This window comes from Notothenia rossii (genome assembly GCF_949606895.1).
Source record: "Notothenia rossii genome assembly, chromosome: 6".
In the NCBI taxonomy this organism is placed as follows: domain Eukaryota; kingdom Metazoa; phylum Chordata; class Actinopteri; order Perciformes; family Nototheniidae; genus Notothenia; species Notothenia rossii.
Genome location: NC_136909.1, coordinates 74964656 through 74982210, shown reverse-complemented (window position 1 = coordinate 74982210; position 17555 = coordinate 74964656). Strand labels below are relative to the sequence as shown.

Genomic DNA, 17555 nt, shown 5'->3' with positions numbered 1-17555 from the left:
AACACAGAACACACGTTTTAATCATTACGGTAGATTTTATTGCTTGATATATTTTTTTAAGAGTCGTATGCAGTTGCTTACTTTCCGCTGTATCCCCCAGGACCCCCAGGGTAGCCTGGCCTGCCATACATGCCCTGCTGCATGTACTGTTGGTTGGAGCCGCCTTTGTTGGGAAACTGTTGCTGCTGAGCATTAAACTGGGGGGAGTTCATCCCCCCTGCACTGGCAGACATACCCGAGCCCATAGGGTTACCTCCGGGGTTCATGGGGTTATTGCTATTTGCCATATGGTTACCGAGCACCTAGATTCAACCAATACAGAAACATAAAGTATACATTAGGGTTTGTAAAATAAACAAAGCAGGCAGAAGCTTCTGAGTCAAGCCTTAAATGTTTGTCAGTATTTATATAATTACAGGCTGGATGCTGCTCATGACATACCTGACTCTGTGACGTGTTGGTGACGCCCCACACTGTTGTAACCACAGACAATGACCCAGGGGGCTGGTTGGTGTTTTGTTGCCAGGGGACAGAGTCATAGGGAAAGGATCCATCACTGGAAAGTAGATCAAAAACAAAAACATGAGCCTGATGTCATTTTAAGTTTCGATTGGCTTACAAAATAAATAGAAAGCCAACAGAGTTGCATATCCGTCCAGAGATGTGAATAATTTGGGAATATTTCTTGCCAGAATGTGAAGCAATTTGAAATGTTTGGCATATCATTTCAAAACACATTTCCAGCCAGGATATCTACTCATGGCTGCTGCACAGTGAGAAGAGTAAAAAGCTCCAAATGAGCCCATGAGGAGTTGCATAGCTACACACACACCAGAAAAAAAACTAAATATGATTAACTCGTTTTTTGGAGCTGTTGAAAAGTACTTGGATATGGATGGGGAGAATAGAGTTGGAATGTTTAACATTCAGATTTAAAACAAATATAAGGGCAAAATATGAGGTTCTGCTTCACATAATAAACAAGCTAAATCCTCAAGGGGAGAGGCAAGTGGCCAGTGGAGTGGGAAAGTACTGCTGTTTTTGGAGCGCAGCTTGTTTTCGCTCAGAGGTTAGCTCCTGGAATGGACAACTTGTTCAATATTTCCCCATAAAGGCACAACATTATCCCTAGATCCTTAGCAGAGGCCTCACTCTTTATTTTCTTCGGGAGAGCTATGAGCACACAATGTTCCCCAAAACATTACTTCACAGCTCTCCAGTTTGTCCCCCCACCCCAAATCACCTCAGCTCCACTCAAAGTTATTCCGGAGCTTTTCTTCAAAAATGGAAAATCTTTCGGGGCGTGTATCAAATAGCACTGAATTCAAGATAACACTGAAGGACAACCTACTTCTGCACCCTGTCTCTTAAAGATACAAAAGGGCCCCTTAGTTAGCGTCTAACTTTTAAGCCTGAATTAGTTTGGTACAATATGGGAGAATGTGTTATGAAACAAATTAAGCGAAAAGGCAGAGAAATAGCTACATTGTCAAAGCTTCGGGAACTTTATGGCATGTTTTCCTTTTCTTTATCCTCTATTTGTTTGCATTCTTTTTACGTTCTCATTATACATCTTCCCTGTCATCTACACACACTTTCCCACAGCTCCCATCCACACAGACGCTGCAACATCTAGACTCAAAATAGACTATTTTTGTCATTGAAATATACAATGTTAACCTCGGCTTATTCCTCTTTTAAACGAGAAATGTCACCTTTTCAATGTTATTCCTCACAATGAAAGAACTCCCACTGATTGTTGTAAAAGACAAAGGTTACATATCAGCTGATGTTTGTGTTATTATCTTCTATTAAGCTTAATTCATGCGGACTGAGAGTTTATCCCACATGAGCTACAGACAACTGACAGATGGCACACACACATTAAGGCTGGTCTCAGTCTAAATATCAACAGGTTCAACACTAATTAAATCAAACAAAAATATTTGAATTTCATAAATTTACTCAAAAGTAGCAGGAGTGTCTGGCGTACCATATTCAATAGAATAACTAGAGCCAAAAGAAAAAAGCTGTATTAACCTAATTTATTCAGAAGCAAGTGACAAGGCATTGGAGTGCCAATTCACAAATGTGCTTCACAGATTGTATGCTGTATAGTATTTTGCCCTCGATACTCCTCTTTTTACAGTTATTTTAAATACACTAAAAACTTCACACAGATAACACCGGAAAACAGTAACCTTGAAGTACATGGAGAATCTGGGTTTACTGGAAGATAAGCACAGAGTTTATTCCTGGGACAGGCTCCCCACTGACCTGTGTGTGAGGCCGGGCTTCATGCTGTTCATGCTGGGCTGCATGGGGACTTTCCCCTGCGGTTCGTTCTGCCGGCTCTTCTGGTGACGCAGCAGGAGGAGACGACCCAGCTCCTCGCACCACGACGACAGCAGGGCTGCAAGGGAAACACACAAACAAACACACATGCACATGCGTTAGTCTCTGATCAACAAACAAACACACACATTTCTCCTTCATGGACATGGGTCTGCTGCACTGTGTATTCATGTGGCTGTAGGTGCATGTCAAAGGTCCCATGTGAGAATGATCACATAGAAAACAATTGTATTTTCTTGTTTCAATTGTTACACCGTTAAAGGTCACCTAATATGCAAAATCCACCTTTTCCTCTCTTTTATACATCAACATGTGTCCCCTCTGTGTAAAGAGATTCTGAACGTTTCAGGAAAAAAGATTCGCTCTCTTTTTCTCCTGATCCATTTATATAAAAACCTGCCTGAAAATCAGCTGATCGGATTTTGGCCACTTTATGATGTCATAACGTTTTTTTTGGCTTGTGTAACTATTAGCCAATCACCAACCAAGGTAACCCCCCCCCCCCCACCTTATCACCTGAATATCCTCCTAGAGCACCATTGTGTTCTTTTTTAACCAAATATCTCTCTGAGGGGCGTGGGGAGGGGCTTCTTATTTTCATCTAAAGTAACAGACAGAGAATCAGCACTTTTGAAACAGGGCTGAAACAGAGGGGATTATGGGATGCTGCCATGCATGATCTGTTTGGTATTTCAGCCAAACACTTCAGAGACATGTTTTATATATATCTGAGACCTAAAATAAAGTAATGAAAAACAGTATAATAGGAGACCTTTAAAAGTCAACTTCAAATGAAAACAATCACTACAGTATGTTGATTCTTCCAACAATGCAAAGGCCTGAATCGCTTGTGTTGAACACCTGACATAATAGCTAGAGCCTCCAGGGGGCAGCCTTACTCAATACACCTCTGTTGATATTTGCCTGTGTGGATTTCACAACAGTTACATCACATCATCTCTACCTGCAGTGTCAAATGTAAACTGAAATCTCTCCACTAACACAAAGGACCTCCCAGTTTTTCAGCCACAGAGCGGGAGGGGCTGAAATGGAGCGTGAGAGGCACAGAGACAGAGTGATTTGGGTTACAGATATGATCTATGTAGGAAGTAAGAAACGGTCATATCTTTCCTCTCCTCCACTCATCAACACCACTTCTTTCTTCTCCACACTTTCCACATCCTTTCAAATCTCTAAGGACTAATCAAGTCGTGTAGCTTTCTCATCCTCCTCATGAAGACGAGAGATATTTATTTGTATCTTGCCAATTTCATTTTATAACTGTTTTCCCCTATGCCAATCAACTTGTCTTTCTTGAATCGATCAGAGTCCTGCGGATTATTTAAACACACCGCCTCTTGATCGTAGAAAGTTGTCTTGACAAACCAACAAAAGAAAGGTTACAGCGTTCACTACTTAATTAAATAATTCAAGAAGCTATTTTTAGCCCCGTAGAGCCAGATACACCAGCTTTTATGAAGTGCTGCTGTCAGGTTTGGGGTTTGAAGATTTGAGTAGAATAGAGTTTTTAAAAAGTGTTTTGCGCCCTTAGATTGTTTAAACCTCAAGATTTCCTATGACAATGAAATTGGCATTGAATTCATAAGATCAACAAAGTCACACACATAAACTGCCTGCGAGAATGCCTGTAAGTGAAAGGAAAATAAAAAAACATGGCATTAAATGAAAGAAATAACCAATTGTTGTGATTTCGAAATTGAATTGCTGTTAGAGTTGTGCCATCCGTAACCTGTACTAATTATGATTAGAAGAGAGCTAACAATGCATCATCTTTTCTGAATGAATAATATTTGATCAAACAAGTTTCTACCTATAAAGACAAACAAAAAAGAAAGGGAGCAAAGGGAAGAAGAAAGAGAGAAAAGGAATGAAGAACAAAGCAGACGGGAGCAGTAACATTTTCCTCTGGAGGGTGGAGAGAGCCAAGCCTCCTAGTTAAAGAGGAATTATTCCACCCTGCCATTACGGAGAGCTTATCTCCCCACTAAATCACCACCTCTGCACCGAGGGACTGTCTCTTCAACTGGCAACCCACCATTTAGACCTAAAGATCAGCTCCAAGCACAAGTGATGGAGCCGCTGCTGCAGGGAGAGAGAGGCGGAGAGAGGCAGAGGAGAGCAGAGAGAGGCAGCGAGCTATCACATCAGTGTGGCTACGAGCCACCAGACCCAACAAGCTGACAAGGCTAAGAGTGAAGGTCCGCTCAGGGCAACGTTCATATTTAGCAAGATGAGTACAGTGTGTATGACCTTATTTTCACCTCACAGCCCCCTGTGTGATCACCATCACAAACCAGCAACTACCACGCTCCTCTCACCTCAACCCGTCACTCAGCAGTAAATACCCTTCTTACACACTCCTCCTCTCAGCCTTTTATTCCGTCTGTTTGTTGGCAGTATTGTTAATTACGATACTAGTTATCCTCTCTTTGCTGTTTTTTTTAACTTCACTCTTGGAGAAATATAGGAGCAGAGGTCAACAGTACAGAGGTGTCTGTCTCCTTTTTTATTTATTACTATTTTTATGTAATCAGATACTTAATGCTGGAGACAAGATCAGCCTCATCTGTTTCCAGTCCCAGTAGAAAAGTTGCTTATAAAGAGTAGAGGAATTAAGTACTAAGGGTTTTCTTTCACAAGATTGATTTACAACATCATAAGATAATAACTTTGGTTTTTGATGAGACCGCTCAGTTTCGGGGAAATCATATTAGTTTTACTCCTCACACAGAGTGGATTGAACCTGGATGTTTTTCTTTCTGTTTCTGCGTGTAGCCTGGATGTTTAATAGGGCCAATCTTTCCACAAACACTAGATATCCAAAGGATCAAGTAGCAGCTCTGCAGAACGTCAGTGCTACTTGATGAAGTGTTGACGGCCGTTTACAGTTGAGTAAGAAAGCTGAGATTGTAGCTACAGTATGAAACATTAGGCCTATCGGGAGCTTGTGTTGCCTGAAGCCACCTTCTCTAACGCTGAGGGTTTGTGTTTCTATATCAGCATTTTCTCCCTGGATACTTTCACAATCCATACAATTCTAGCTTAAAGCTGCATCTAATTAATCAGGGAAATGACATGTGTACTCAGACATACCCTTGTTCGTTGGAAATGTTTAAAGGTGCATTTCCCTGCCCTTGAAAAAAGCTACTGCTTATCCCCTAGAAATCCTGTAATCGAGTTTATCTAGGCTAATCTCACTATTCATACACTTAAACTGCAAGCAAGGACATCAAAATGTACTCATGACTGCGCAATTTGTCAAGTTTTCTCTTTAAATACGTGGATATAACACAGTTACTGCTCCGGGTGATGGATGTCTACAGACTGCAGTGACACCAGAGTGAGTCTAATGCTGCTGGGTGGTGTTGAGGTGTTTTCCCAGGATTCTCTGCACTGTCTGAACACAGAGACCTCTCCCTAACAAGTGTCCTCTAGCAGCGAAGGGCAAGACAAGAGCTGATCCTCTTCAAATAGCTCCATTTCGTAAAAGCTGTGGCTTTTAATTGAGTAATACCAAGAGACATATGGACCCTCTTCACTCAGGCTGTGTTTAATGCTGTATGGCTGAGTGATAGCAGAAGCCCTGGGTCATTCTAACCTCACCTCAGCCCCTCAGGGAGCAGCAGGGAGGGAGAGTAAGCCCTGGTAACAGGCTGCAAGGCCCATTAACTAATGACAGAGTGTGTGTGTGTGTGTGTGTGTGTGTGTGTGTGTGTGTGTGTGTGTGTGTGTGTGTGTGTGTGTGTGTGTGTGTGTGTGTACAAGGAAAGCCCAATCCTCATTACAATGAACTCTGATAGTGCAGTGTGTGGGCAAGCATCTGTGTGTGGTACAAAGCCTCTGAGTATATCATTTGCTAGTTAAATCAGGATAGGTTGCTCACTATCTGATTCTAGGGGCGGTTTAAATGTGTTCGACATGATTCAGTTAAAGATGGTGGTGACACCCCTTTGTTGATAAACACCTGACATGATTTAAGTGTGAAGCCCTGGTTCCGCCACATGTAAGCTTCAACAGGGTATATCATGGCTGGGAAGGTGACCGAGACACCCTCGCCTTCACACAAACTGCTGTGCCCTTTAGGAAGGCATTTAACACTCAACTCTTTCAACAGAGATGCTGAGGCCAGCAGCAGAGTGTCATAGTGCCGGACGGTTCCCAGGTGTGAATTACTGAACTAAACGTGTTATATGACTACATAGGGAAGCATCATTTTACTTTTACAGAACATTTGGCCTATAGAGAAGAGAAGAACTCGCTAAAATGGCCTAATTGTGTGCTAAATGCCAGCAATGAAGTGAAGTCCACACACTAGAATGGCAATTTCAGCAGGTGCAAACAGATTTTATTCTCTCCCGCAGCCCATCAGTAATTGTGGAGCTTGTCACATCCTCTGTGTTAAAAGGGCAGCAGAGATCACCAAAGACGTAGTGCAATTTTGGGATGAAAAAAGTCAAGCTATGTCTTAGAGTAAACGCTGGTGTTGCAGACTATGGTAAAGTTGCACAGGCACTCCAGGTTTGAAACAAAACAACTTAAATATGAAAATAAATGACTGAACTCCCTGTACGGCTGATACAGATTTGGCTCAAAAGCAATTACACAAGATCAATCAAACACAAGAAAAAGCCCAAACTTGAGTGGTATTAAAATAAAAATACACTGCTTATGTCTTGATCACTTTGTTGTGTTTATTTACAACTATTTAACAGAACAAACTCCTTATGGGTTTAAAGTTTTCAATGTTTTTCAAATTGCTCCAGTGCCACCTATTTTCCTGAATTTGTTTGGGCTAAACAAACACATTACAGTTGTTGTTGTTGTTGTTGTTGTTGATGTTGTTGTTGTTTCTTTGACACATTGGAATCCACTATCCACTGAAATCCAGTGCAGGAGGAGTGCATTATCTGGCTCCACTGAAGAATGAAGCTACACCTCCATATCAAGGTACTGAAATGGCATCACTCAAGAGTTTGTGATACAGCATCATGTACCAGATCGAGGGCTTAACCCCTTGGTTGTATTTACCACTGAACTTCTTGTAAAGGAGATGTTACATTTGACTGTTGCAATTTGTCAGATAACATTACAAAGCAAAGATTGGTGGCAATCAATGACAACAAGGTGGCTGTGTAAGGTTTTCACAAGGCCCATTTCAAATGTATTGATGTATTCCTAACAAGCATTGTGCTAACTAGCAGGACGTTATTCAAATCAAATCAGGTTTTATTTATAGAGCACATTTAAAAAAGATTTTTGGTCGAGCCAAAGTGCTGTACATTTAATAAAAACACAATAGCAAACAGAAGACAACAAATTACAACAACAAATAAAAACAAAACACAGGGAAATGTCAGGAGTCGTACTCCGCTCTGACTCGAAGGCCGGAGAGAAGAAGTGAGTCTTTAGCGTGGATTTAAAATCCCCTAGGGTCTGGGCCGACCTCACATTAAGGAGCAGACTGTTCCAGAGCCGAGGGCCAGCTGCTGCGAAGGCTCGGTCACCTCGGGTTTTGAGCCTGGTCTTGGGCACTATCTACCTCTGCACTAGCAGTAGCTGATTATTAGTTCTTATAAAAGAAATAAACCTTAATCGATCTCACATCCCTTCCCTCATACAACATCACGTCTTAGCCTTAAAATCCCCCAAAATCTGGAAATAATGCCAAATCTTGATCACCATCGCTGGGCACGCCAGGCTTTGATAGAGACATGTAACACTGTGCATTCAGCTCTTCTGTAGTTTTGTTGGCAACAACACAGACAAAGGAGAAAATACTACATGAATAATTACACTTTTGGAGCATGAACACTGCGGCACTAGACAGAGAAGCCTTCAGACAATGTGTGGGATGACAACAAAGAAGCAGTTTTAAAAAGATATCATAGGCAGAGGTCTGTAAAACACTGGCAGATAAGTCTCTGCTTTGTGGGTACAAAGTATTATGCAAAAGACAAATATGGAGGGGATATAAAATCCTGCGAAATAAAAAAAAAATAAGTCATGCTTTTTGCAAAAGTGTAATGGAAGCCATTTAAGCAGTCAATGATATCCCCCATCCTGCCCCCTCTCTGTTCAGCCAACTTCTTCCAAGAGAAGAGCATATCAAATGGGCTTTAGTCTCAACAGCTTAGAGGCAGAACAACTCAAACATGCCCTGCAGAGAGACAGCGCTGTGTCAGGAATCAAACTCAACCAAAACCAGGCCTTTAATGTAACTAAATGTTCCCACAGATCAGAATATTCCAAATCTGAAATCAGCCTCTAACTTGAAATGTGTTATTTCTGCTTTTTTTTTGACAGACTGAAATTTTCCTGAATTGTTTTCTTTTTCGTTCGCATTGGTAAATCCATGCAGTTTTTCTTTTTTTGGCTGGTTTGACAGAATTTCATCCACGACCTCTGGCAGTACACCAGACACGAGGACAGAGGGGGGGAGAAGATGAATGGAAGGATGCTAGACAGAGGACAGGTGGAGATGGAGGGAGTGGGCGGATCCCCTCCTCCCCGGGATGTGTGTGGGTCACAAGCCAAAGAGATGCTGCAGCCCAGAAAGGGAGGGTAGCTCTACCTGAGTCACTCTGACATCTCCTGCAGGTGCTGGTTTCTGTGGGGTTCAAATTACACATTTTTAAATGGGGCAGAGTTATAAGAGTCAGCATGAACACCAAACATAATGCAGTATGACGACCGGGTCGGACTTAAGGTGCAAAATGTCGGAGCTCAGGCGGGAAATGTGGGATCTCCGTGTCGCATGTTGACACAAAAAACAACAAATACAGTAAATGACATATGTTATGTTCAGTGGGGTGCGACTAGTCCAACTGACTTGATTGAGACAGATTTACATTTCTTAACATAAAGTGACTTTAAATGACCATTCTCAATGTGTGTGCTGTTATCACATGATTCAAGGACTAATAAGTTAAAGCACTTTGTTGCAAAAGCTTATTTTCTTTATATATTACACTCTAGTTTCAAGAAAATAAATGACTGGTTTAATTTGTTTCCCTAATTAATGTATGAACAGCACACTTACACCCTAAAAGTCTCTCTCCGGAAATTCAAATGAGCCTCAGTTCATAATGATATTAAAAAAAAAAAAAAAGCAGGGAAAAAAACTTTGAAAGATTTTTGGCATTACTCTTTATAATACAAATTTCAAAATAGTTTATTTTCACTGACTAGTTGTTCCAGCTCTATTTAAGGTGCTTTATATATATTGTGTCGCAAATGAGTAACCACGTCAGTTGCAAAGCCCTTCAGGTTTGCTTTAGGTACATCTGCTATGACATTGTCCTATAGATTTGACCTACATCCCCGCTGGAATATGAAATTCAGGTGGCCGGTCAGATGTTCTGTGAGTCAGCGCGTCCTGCTTACAGTGTTAAGCCTGGGGTCACGGCCTTCCACATCTGTATCAGAAAACTGTCACAACACTCACAATGATCCTACGTAGGCTCACATCTATTATTCACATCTGAGTCACACACATTGTGCAGTAAATACGCACAGTTTCACTCATAGGCATGTAAAAGAAAGCAGGGAAATGCACATGGGCGCACAGGCATGTGGACAAAAGCATACGGACAAAAATTGAAAATAAAAAGTAGAGTAAATATGGAAACTGAGGTGTGTGTTGGTGAGTAAACAAACACAGTCGGTGTCTGTGCTTTGTGAAGATGTGCTTATAGAGTAAGGCGCCTCACACGGTGAGAAAGAGCATCAGAGAACAGGAAGCTGTGAATGAATTGCTCTTATCAGCAAAGCACAGCTTCTCACCACTGGAAGGGAACTAGTAAATATCACATTCCTAATTATAACCAGACACACTTCTTCCACAATATGTATTCAATATATCTCACACTGTTGTTCCGTCAATGAAATCATGAGGGTGAAAAACACAAACAAGGATTCTCAGATTTCCTGGAGCTGCCGTTTCAATTATAAGAAAAGTGATTAAAAAAGGGTGATGAGATTCCAGCTGTGGCCTTTTTTGAGGTATGTTAGTAAGGCAAGTCTTGAGAAGTATCAATGGGAGGATGTCAACACACCTTGAGTAGAGCGCTGAATAGATAAGGAAGCAATTAACAAGACTGAAGAATGTCTTCCTGAAACACATCCTACATGAATACTCTGTAGCCTGGAGCCCTGAGAGCTCCACCCTCTCCACTATCACTACCTGACATCAGCTGGTCCAACCAGAATTTCCTCTCTTATCTCAAGCAGTAACTCTGACACAACTTTACCTATTCCAACTTGCTTTCGTTTAGAGGAAGGGGGGGGGGGGGGGGGGGGTGTCAAGCATGGAAATGATTCACAGAAAAAGCAGAAAGACATTGCAAAAAAACAAACATACTGTTTAAAATCAAATGTCATGAATGAGTCACCAGACAGGCTGATGGGAAGTGTGTTGAGTACGAGATACGAACACAGCTTTGGGGCCAGAGAGAAAGGAGGAAGGCCAGAGGGAGAGGGCGGCAGCATGTGGCTTTAAGGGTGAGGAAGTAGGGTTGTGTATTGGCAAGAATTTGTACATATCATACAAAGATACTGGGGATTCAGTATATTAGAGTACTGTAAGCAAGGGGATACATTTCTTTTTAAAATCCAATAAAATATTTTTATTATTTATTTCTAGTCTTTTAATTTCTCTAATGTACAATGCCTTGTCTTTTTGTGCTGCTGCAACGCAAACATGTCCCAAATTGGGATCAATAAAGTACTTCTTATCTTATTATAATATAATTTATAGTATGATATGTTCAAATCAGAGTAAAATGACAATAGTTATGAGTTCATTAATTCATGAATCAAAGACCCTGTAACAACATCTTGTGCAATCTGGGCCCTGCCTGCCAAAAAGCATTCAAAGTGAATCATATTCACTTATCAGTAGAGTTTTTGAGTATTGATACAATTTACCAAAGCATGATATCATGAAATTGTAGAGTATGGATATTCTTGTACACCCCTGTGAGGATGCACATTTTTTTTTTAAAATGTTTCTGCGGTTTACACCCTGCTCTGGCTAACAGGAAGTGCTGCAGCCCAACGACAGCTGTTGAAGAGTTTTCTACATAAAGTCAATCTTGTTGTTGTTTGAAACAGCAATTAAGTTGTCTGTGTTAAAATGATGTCAAACATTATATAGCCAGCAGCATCATGTCACTTTTACTGCCTGACTGCCCTTTACTCATTCATGTAAAGTAATTGTTCTCACCTAATGAGACACTGACTTTACCATAACAGCAACTTTTTAACATCACTGAAGGGTGAATAAAAGAGTGCACTGATCTAACTGCATTGTCCTTCCTAGTCTACACAATGCCTACTGTTCACAAGGACTCCATCTTACCTCAATACATAATTGACAGCAATGGCCATTATTGTGTCCTTAAGGTGTCTAAAGTAAATAAACTAAATACAAACTGACAAAACCATGTGTTTTTGTTCCATCTATTTCTGTTATAATTAAATAACTATTTTACTATGTGATCTGATTTTCCTAACCCTGAGCAATTTGAACCCCACCATTAACCCTCAACATAAAGCACTAAACATCACCTTAACTGTAACCTTTAACCACAAAACCCAGAAACAAGACAACACTTAACCAATACACACGTCAATGTATTCTTGTGCACATTGCACACAGGCAGAAACACACTCAAGAGTAACCCTTTGAGAGAACCGCATGTAGGTCAACCTGTGGTCAGCTGATCTGCACTGATCCTGTCCTGTGTGAGCAGCAAGTGCTTTGGACTATACTCACACTAAACACCAGACAAGATGGAGGAAGCCCATTTCATCTATGGCCTAAATTACAGCTCTAGACATAACAATGACAAAGCACAATTTAATTGAAACGTTTTGCATAAGAGTTGACCTAAATCAACTTCTCAATTGGCCTCCTGATCCTGCCCTTCGCATACTCAGATAATATACCAAACAGCTTTGTGCAGAGATACACACGTGGACAGCGGACACAAACACACACACAGACACACACACACACACTTACCCAGAGCCAAGCAAAGTCCCTGCACATCTCATCTTATTCCCTTCATAGTGCAGAGAAAAGACTCAAGTGTCACAAATGCTCCTGTTCCCGCAGAGGCCAGTGGCAACTCTCAAAGCTTTTGGTGCTTCCAAGCCTCCTGCCTGCACCTTATCACTCCCAGCACATATCCCTTACTCTGCTCACTCTTTCTTTTCTCTTTCTTTCTCACTTCCTCTCCTCTCTTCCTCTCTTCTTTCCCTTTGCTCACTCTCTTTCTCCTCCCTTGCTCTCTGATCTGTCTTTTCCCCTTGTCCAGCGTCTGCACAATGCACATCAATTATTCAGAGGCAGTCTCCCGGTTTCTCCGGCTTATCCAATCAGAGCGGGGCTCTGGACTAATGGGCTCCTGCTGTACCTGCTACCGGCTCCAACATACTCTCGAGACTGCAGGGGGGGGAGGGAGGGAGGGAGAGTGGGAGGGAAAAAAGGGAGAGAAATAGACAGAGGGAGCAGAGGAGACAGTCGAGGAGGAAGGAGGAAGCGATAAAGACAACGAGACGTCGCAGACAAACAGATAGAGAATATATTCCAGTGTTTCTCACCTCTGTCCTGAGGTGCTGTTATTGATGTGCTCTGCCTAGTCTGTCTAGCGCTCCATTGCCCTGTTACTCTAAGCTGCCGTCACACACGTAGCCACACGGGAACACACATGCAGACATGCACAATCTGACAATGTGACTGCCATTTGTCAGGAAGGGCTAAAAAGAGGAAACAACAAGAGAAGAATCTGACAGCTCAGATTGCAAACTTGCATAAATGGGTGGAGCCAAGTATGCTATGCAAGGCTGGCTGCAGGCCAACACATGAGAGAGGAAGTGGGAGAAGATAAAGCATGAGATGTAAAGATCAATCTACTCAAAGGCAAACAAATAGTAAATGATCAAAGAGGGGATTCCTGCCTGCAGGACATCTAACCTGACAATGTCCCCTTGTCTTCATCCCATCCCATTAACAACACACATCAGAGACTTGCAGAATATCTGAGTGCAACTGAATTAAAGAAGAAGCAGAATGATGAGGGTGAATCTGAGTTCAGCTTCACTATGCCCATAACCCAACATGGTGAAAAAACACAGTGACTGAATTAACAGGAACGCTATGATTGTTCTCTCTGCTCACCTAAATGTTGAGATGTGCAGCTGAAGAGCGGGAACGCACACTGGCCTTGTGACCGCAGAGGGAAGTTGTCTTTTTGTGTGACAGAGACACAGTCATCAACAGTTGCACCAATCACAGAATCGAAACAGACACAACAGAGGCGTTGTTGGACAGAAATATAACTTGTAAAGGGTGTATCTAAAGGCCCCTAGGGGATAATAAGGAGGGGGGGGGTAAGTCCTGAGGTAAGGGTGCCAGATCAGTCAACCCTGAACAAAAGGAGGATTTAAATCATTTGCTCATCTAGTTTTGACAAGAACAAAGTACAAGAACAAAGTACTCTGTGTTGGGGGGTGCTTCTGCACTGCCGGCTCAGAAGGGGTATTACCAAAATGAGCTTACTTGCAACTGTGTAAACCAAACTAATTAAATAGCAATTGATAGAGGACCCAATCAGCCAAAGGCAGTAACATGCAGCTACCCTAATAAGTATTTCCCCATGAGCTTTTTTTCTATAAACTTCATAGTGAAGTTCTGAAGGTAGATTTGAGTTGCAAAGGGGTTTCATCATCTAAGGCGAGCCACTGGAGAGTGTCAGAGGAGAGGCCTAGTCTGCTAAAAATAAACCCTGTTTCCTGTTAATAATTCAACGCGCTGCTCTTACTCAGCAGTAATTAAATATAAAAGTCTGTAAGGTTGATTGGGTCAGTAACAAAAGGACGCCTACACCTTCCTCTAGTTCTACACACACAGCTCAAAGATTGAAAGAAAGACGGGTGAGAAAATCAATCAGGGGAAAGTAAATTGAGACAGATAAGTGGAAGACTGTTGTAGGCCGGAGCAGGAGAGAGAGGGTGTGTGTGTGTGTGTGTGTGTGTGTGTGTGTGTGTGTGTGTGTGTGTGTGTGTGTGTACACGTACAGACACTTACACATTATGCAATGACATCTCTAAAAAGGCTAAGGGGAGTACCCTCAGCTGCTTACTGAATTATGGAGATTATGAGTAGGTGAAATGTTTTTGTGAGCTCTGTGTGTGGGTCCGTGAGCTTTTACAGGACATGGAGTTACAGCCACACCCTAGAAAGTTTCTGTCTTGTTGACACAGCAGAGTGGCTGTTTTCCTGAGATTAACTGCGAGCACACTCTGTTCACTGACAATTCTGCTGGAACAATTTTACTTTTTAATGTCACACGCGAGTAGGCAGAGGGAATACTAAAAACACCCAGGAACAAATGAAGATCTTTTCGTCATATTTTCCCTTTTCTTTCTCCAAACAGCTAAAAACAAAGACAATCATCACATGTGTAGATAAAAGAGATCTTAACAATCACCTGCTCTTTAACAAACATAATAAGCATTCACTACTGGAGCTCAACCTTCTCATAACATGAGATGCCAACATAATTGATTAAATAGTTATTTCTGTGAGCGAGACAGGGGAACAACAAGCAGCAACCTGACTTTAAGCATTAAAGTAGTTTCTTTAGAACATACTGATCATTCCAGGGAGCAGCAACCTTTTATCCGGAGCGTGTCAGCTCATGTTGAAAAAACAACGAGTACAACTGAGTAACACTTCAGATTTACTTTCATCTATAAAAAATTTAACAGGAGGAGAAAAGGCAAGTTAATTGACATTTAAAAGTGTCATAATGATAATGTTATGGGTTTATTATCGGAGCTCATGCTTCATAAAGAAAGGAAACAACCATGTTGGTGACTAAGGAAGGAAACAGTAAAAGCCTTGATAGATTATGTGCCTAATCTGATTTAGAGTCTGCTGAACTTCACAGTAGCCCAACAGCTCAGAGTCTCTCTCTAAGAGCTCTGTCTGTTTGTAGGGCAGCAGCACATCTAGTATCTAATGACCCTCTCTGCTGGAGGTCAGCTAGTACAGTAGCAGACTACAGATTATAACAGGGAAACATAGTCGACTCTATGCAGATTTGGGAATTAACAATGACCTGTAAAGCACTGTGTTTGCAAAAAAAAGGCATCATGTGCGACTCCACAAAAATACAAACTTCAAAGTGGTTCTTTTCAAGAGTGTAAACTAAACGCACATATGCTAGCCGCTAGGATGCTAACTGCGTAAAGCTGACGGAGAGAGAAAACAGTGATAATGCTAGCTCACATAACAGAAGATTAATCTCATTCAGATTAGAGCAACAAGCTAATCTCTAAAACCTCGCCACAAGGTCGTAAACTTAAGACAGCTCATCAGCTGCAGTCTGCTGTCGCTGAAAATCTCTCCAATGAGATTGACAAGTCTCACAGGGCAACACCTTATTGGGATAAGTGCAACTTCAGTGCGACTTCAGGCATTTGAGGTTGTATCTTTATTTGAGTAAAGACAGGGATAAACAAGCACATGCAAAAAGAAAATGATAAATGCAAGATGGAAAATGTTCTTTATATTGTAGATGTGTAAATGTTCTTGTAGCCTTTCTAATAACTTACTGGCAATCATATATCACTAGTAAATTCAGCTTTTTGCACACTCCCTTAGGGCTGCTCCATTATGGCAAAAATCATAATCTCGATTATTTGAGTCAATAATTGTTATCACGTTTATTAAAAAAAAATGTGAACAGTATTTTTTTTAACAGTTGATTACCCTGAACTAATTCAACTGAACAATTTTTTTTTTTTTTTTTTTTTTTAAATCGTTTTATTTCGATTATTTCATAATCCTTGCAAGCCAAAATCGTAATTGCGATTAAAATACGATGAATTGGGCAGCCCTACTCTCCCTGCAGCAAGACCATTTTGTAGTTGAGTGAGAAAAGCACACGCCAACCTACATTTGCAACGACTCAAGTTGTCAAACTGTTAGCAGAAAAGTAGGGTAGCAATAATTGTTTTATCAATTTCCTCTTTAACCGATGCTCTGAAGGGAAGCGTCTGGGTGATTGATTTGCAGTCTTAAGAGTCTGCCTCTCTCCCCAGAGGAGCTCCGCAGAGAGCATCCCAGACTCCTCGGCTCTCGTCTGGGCTCTCAGGTGTCAGAGCCGCGGCCCTCTGTCGCCATGCAGGCTGTCAGAAGATTGTGCTGGGGTTTGCACAATTAAACACACATTCATGGATGAACAGATACACACACAAAGACAGTCAAATGATGACTTTAAAGGCCAACGCTTCTCTTCATCCTTGTTGCTACATTTGTACGACCGCATGTATGTGTCTCTGAGTTAGACTGTGCATCAGGTCTCCTCTGCTGCCACCCATCTGCTTCTTTCAGACAGACGTCCTTGTAAGGGAGGGAAGACGGATGCTAAGTGAGTAAGATCTGCCCTGAGTCACATCTACCTCCCACCCTTACAGCCTGCCTGCCTGCCTGCCTGCCTGCCTTGTTTGATGACTAGCCCGACATATCTCCAATCCCCCCCATCCCGCATAATTACACTACAGTTCCCATTTGTCCGCTGTGCATAAACAGCTCTTCCTGAAACCCAGTGCTGTCTTCTATTAGATCCCAGAACCATCAGTAGGCCTGAGGATGATTCTGACTGTCAGTCGGGCCCAGACAGCCAGCCAGTCAGAGCCATGCCTGGACAACAATCACATTACCCCAACACAGGAACACACAGAGAGAGAAACACAGCAATCAATATTGTTCACTGACATCTGTCTGACCACTTAGGTTCCTCCCAGCAAGACGCTTCCCACCACAACTGAAAGAGGATATCCGGCTCGAGCAAAATGTACATATCATGGGATCATGTTAGCGACAAAACTTCAGAAACTGATACATATCAAGGCTTATATTCAGATGCAACACATCCCATATTAAGAATAAGAGGGTAAGATTTCAGACTGTCTCAGTTACTGTCACTGCACTTCCTGTTATAAAACAGTGATATATTCGCCCAGACAGAACAACAAAAGAATCAGACAGCTTAATCAAAAATATTTGACTCTTACACCTGCCACTTATGTAACTGGTGAAACACGAGGTGTATCTGTGTTCTGACTGGCTGGCTACAGATTTGTCAGGCAGAGTGAGTGGTCCAGCA

At 41.7% G+C, this 17555-nt stretch overlaps 1 protein-coding gene across 3 annotated transcripts in view; it reads right to left on the bottom strand.

Moving 5' to 3' along the window:
- zmiz1a (zinc finger, MIZ-type containing 1a) overlaps positions 1 to 17555 on the bottom strand; it is a 97983-nt gene that overhangs the window by 7651 nt on the left and 72777 nt on the right. For 2 of the 3 annotated variants that reach the window (XM_079688760.1, XM_079688761.1), the window contains exons 7-9: positions 2278 to 2413; positions 442 to 556; positions 82 to 302 (exon numbers count right to left, since the gene is read on the bottom strand). In XM_079688760.1, the coding sequence (XP_079544886.1) occupies positions 82 to 302; positions 442 to 556; positions 2278 to 2413 (472 nt within the window). Of the gene's footprint in view, positions 1 to 81; positions 303 to 441; positions 557 to 2277; positions 2414 to 12400; positions 12945 to 17555 lie in introns of those variants that run through there. The other variant, XM_079688762.1, reaches the window with a different exon arrangement.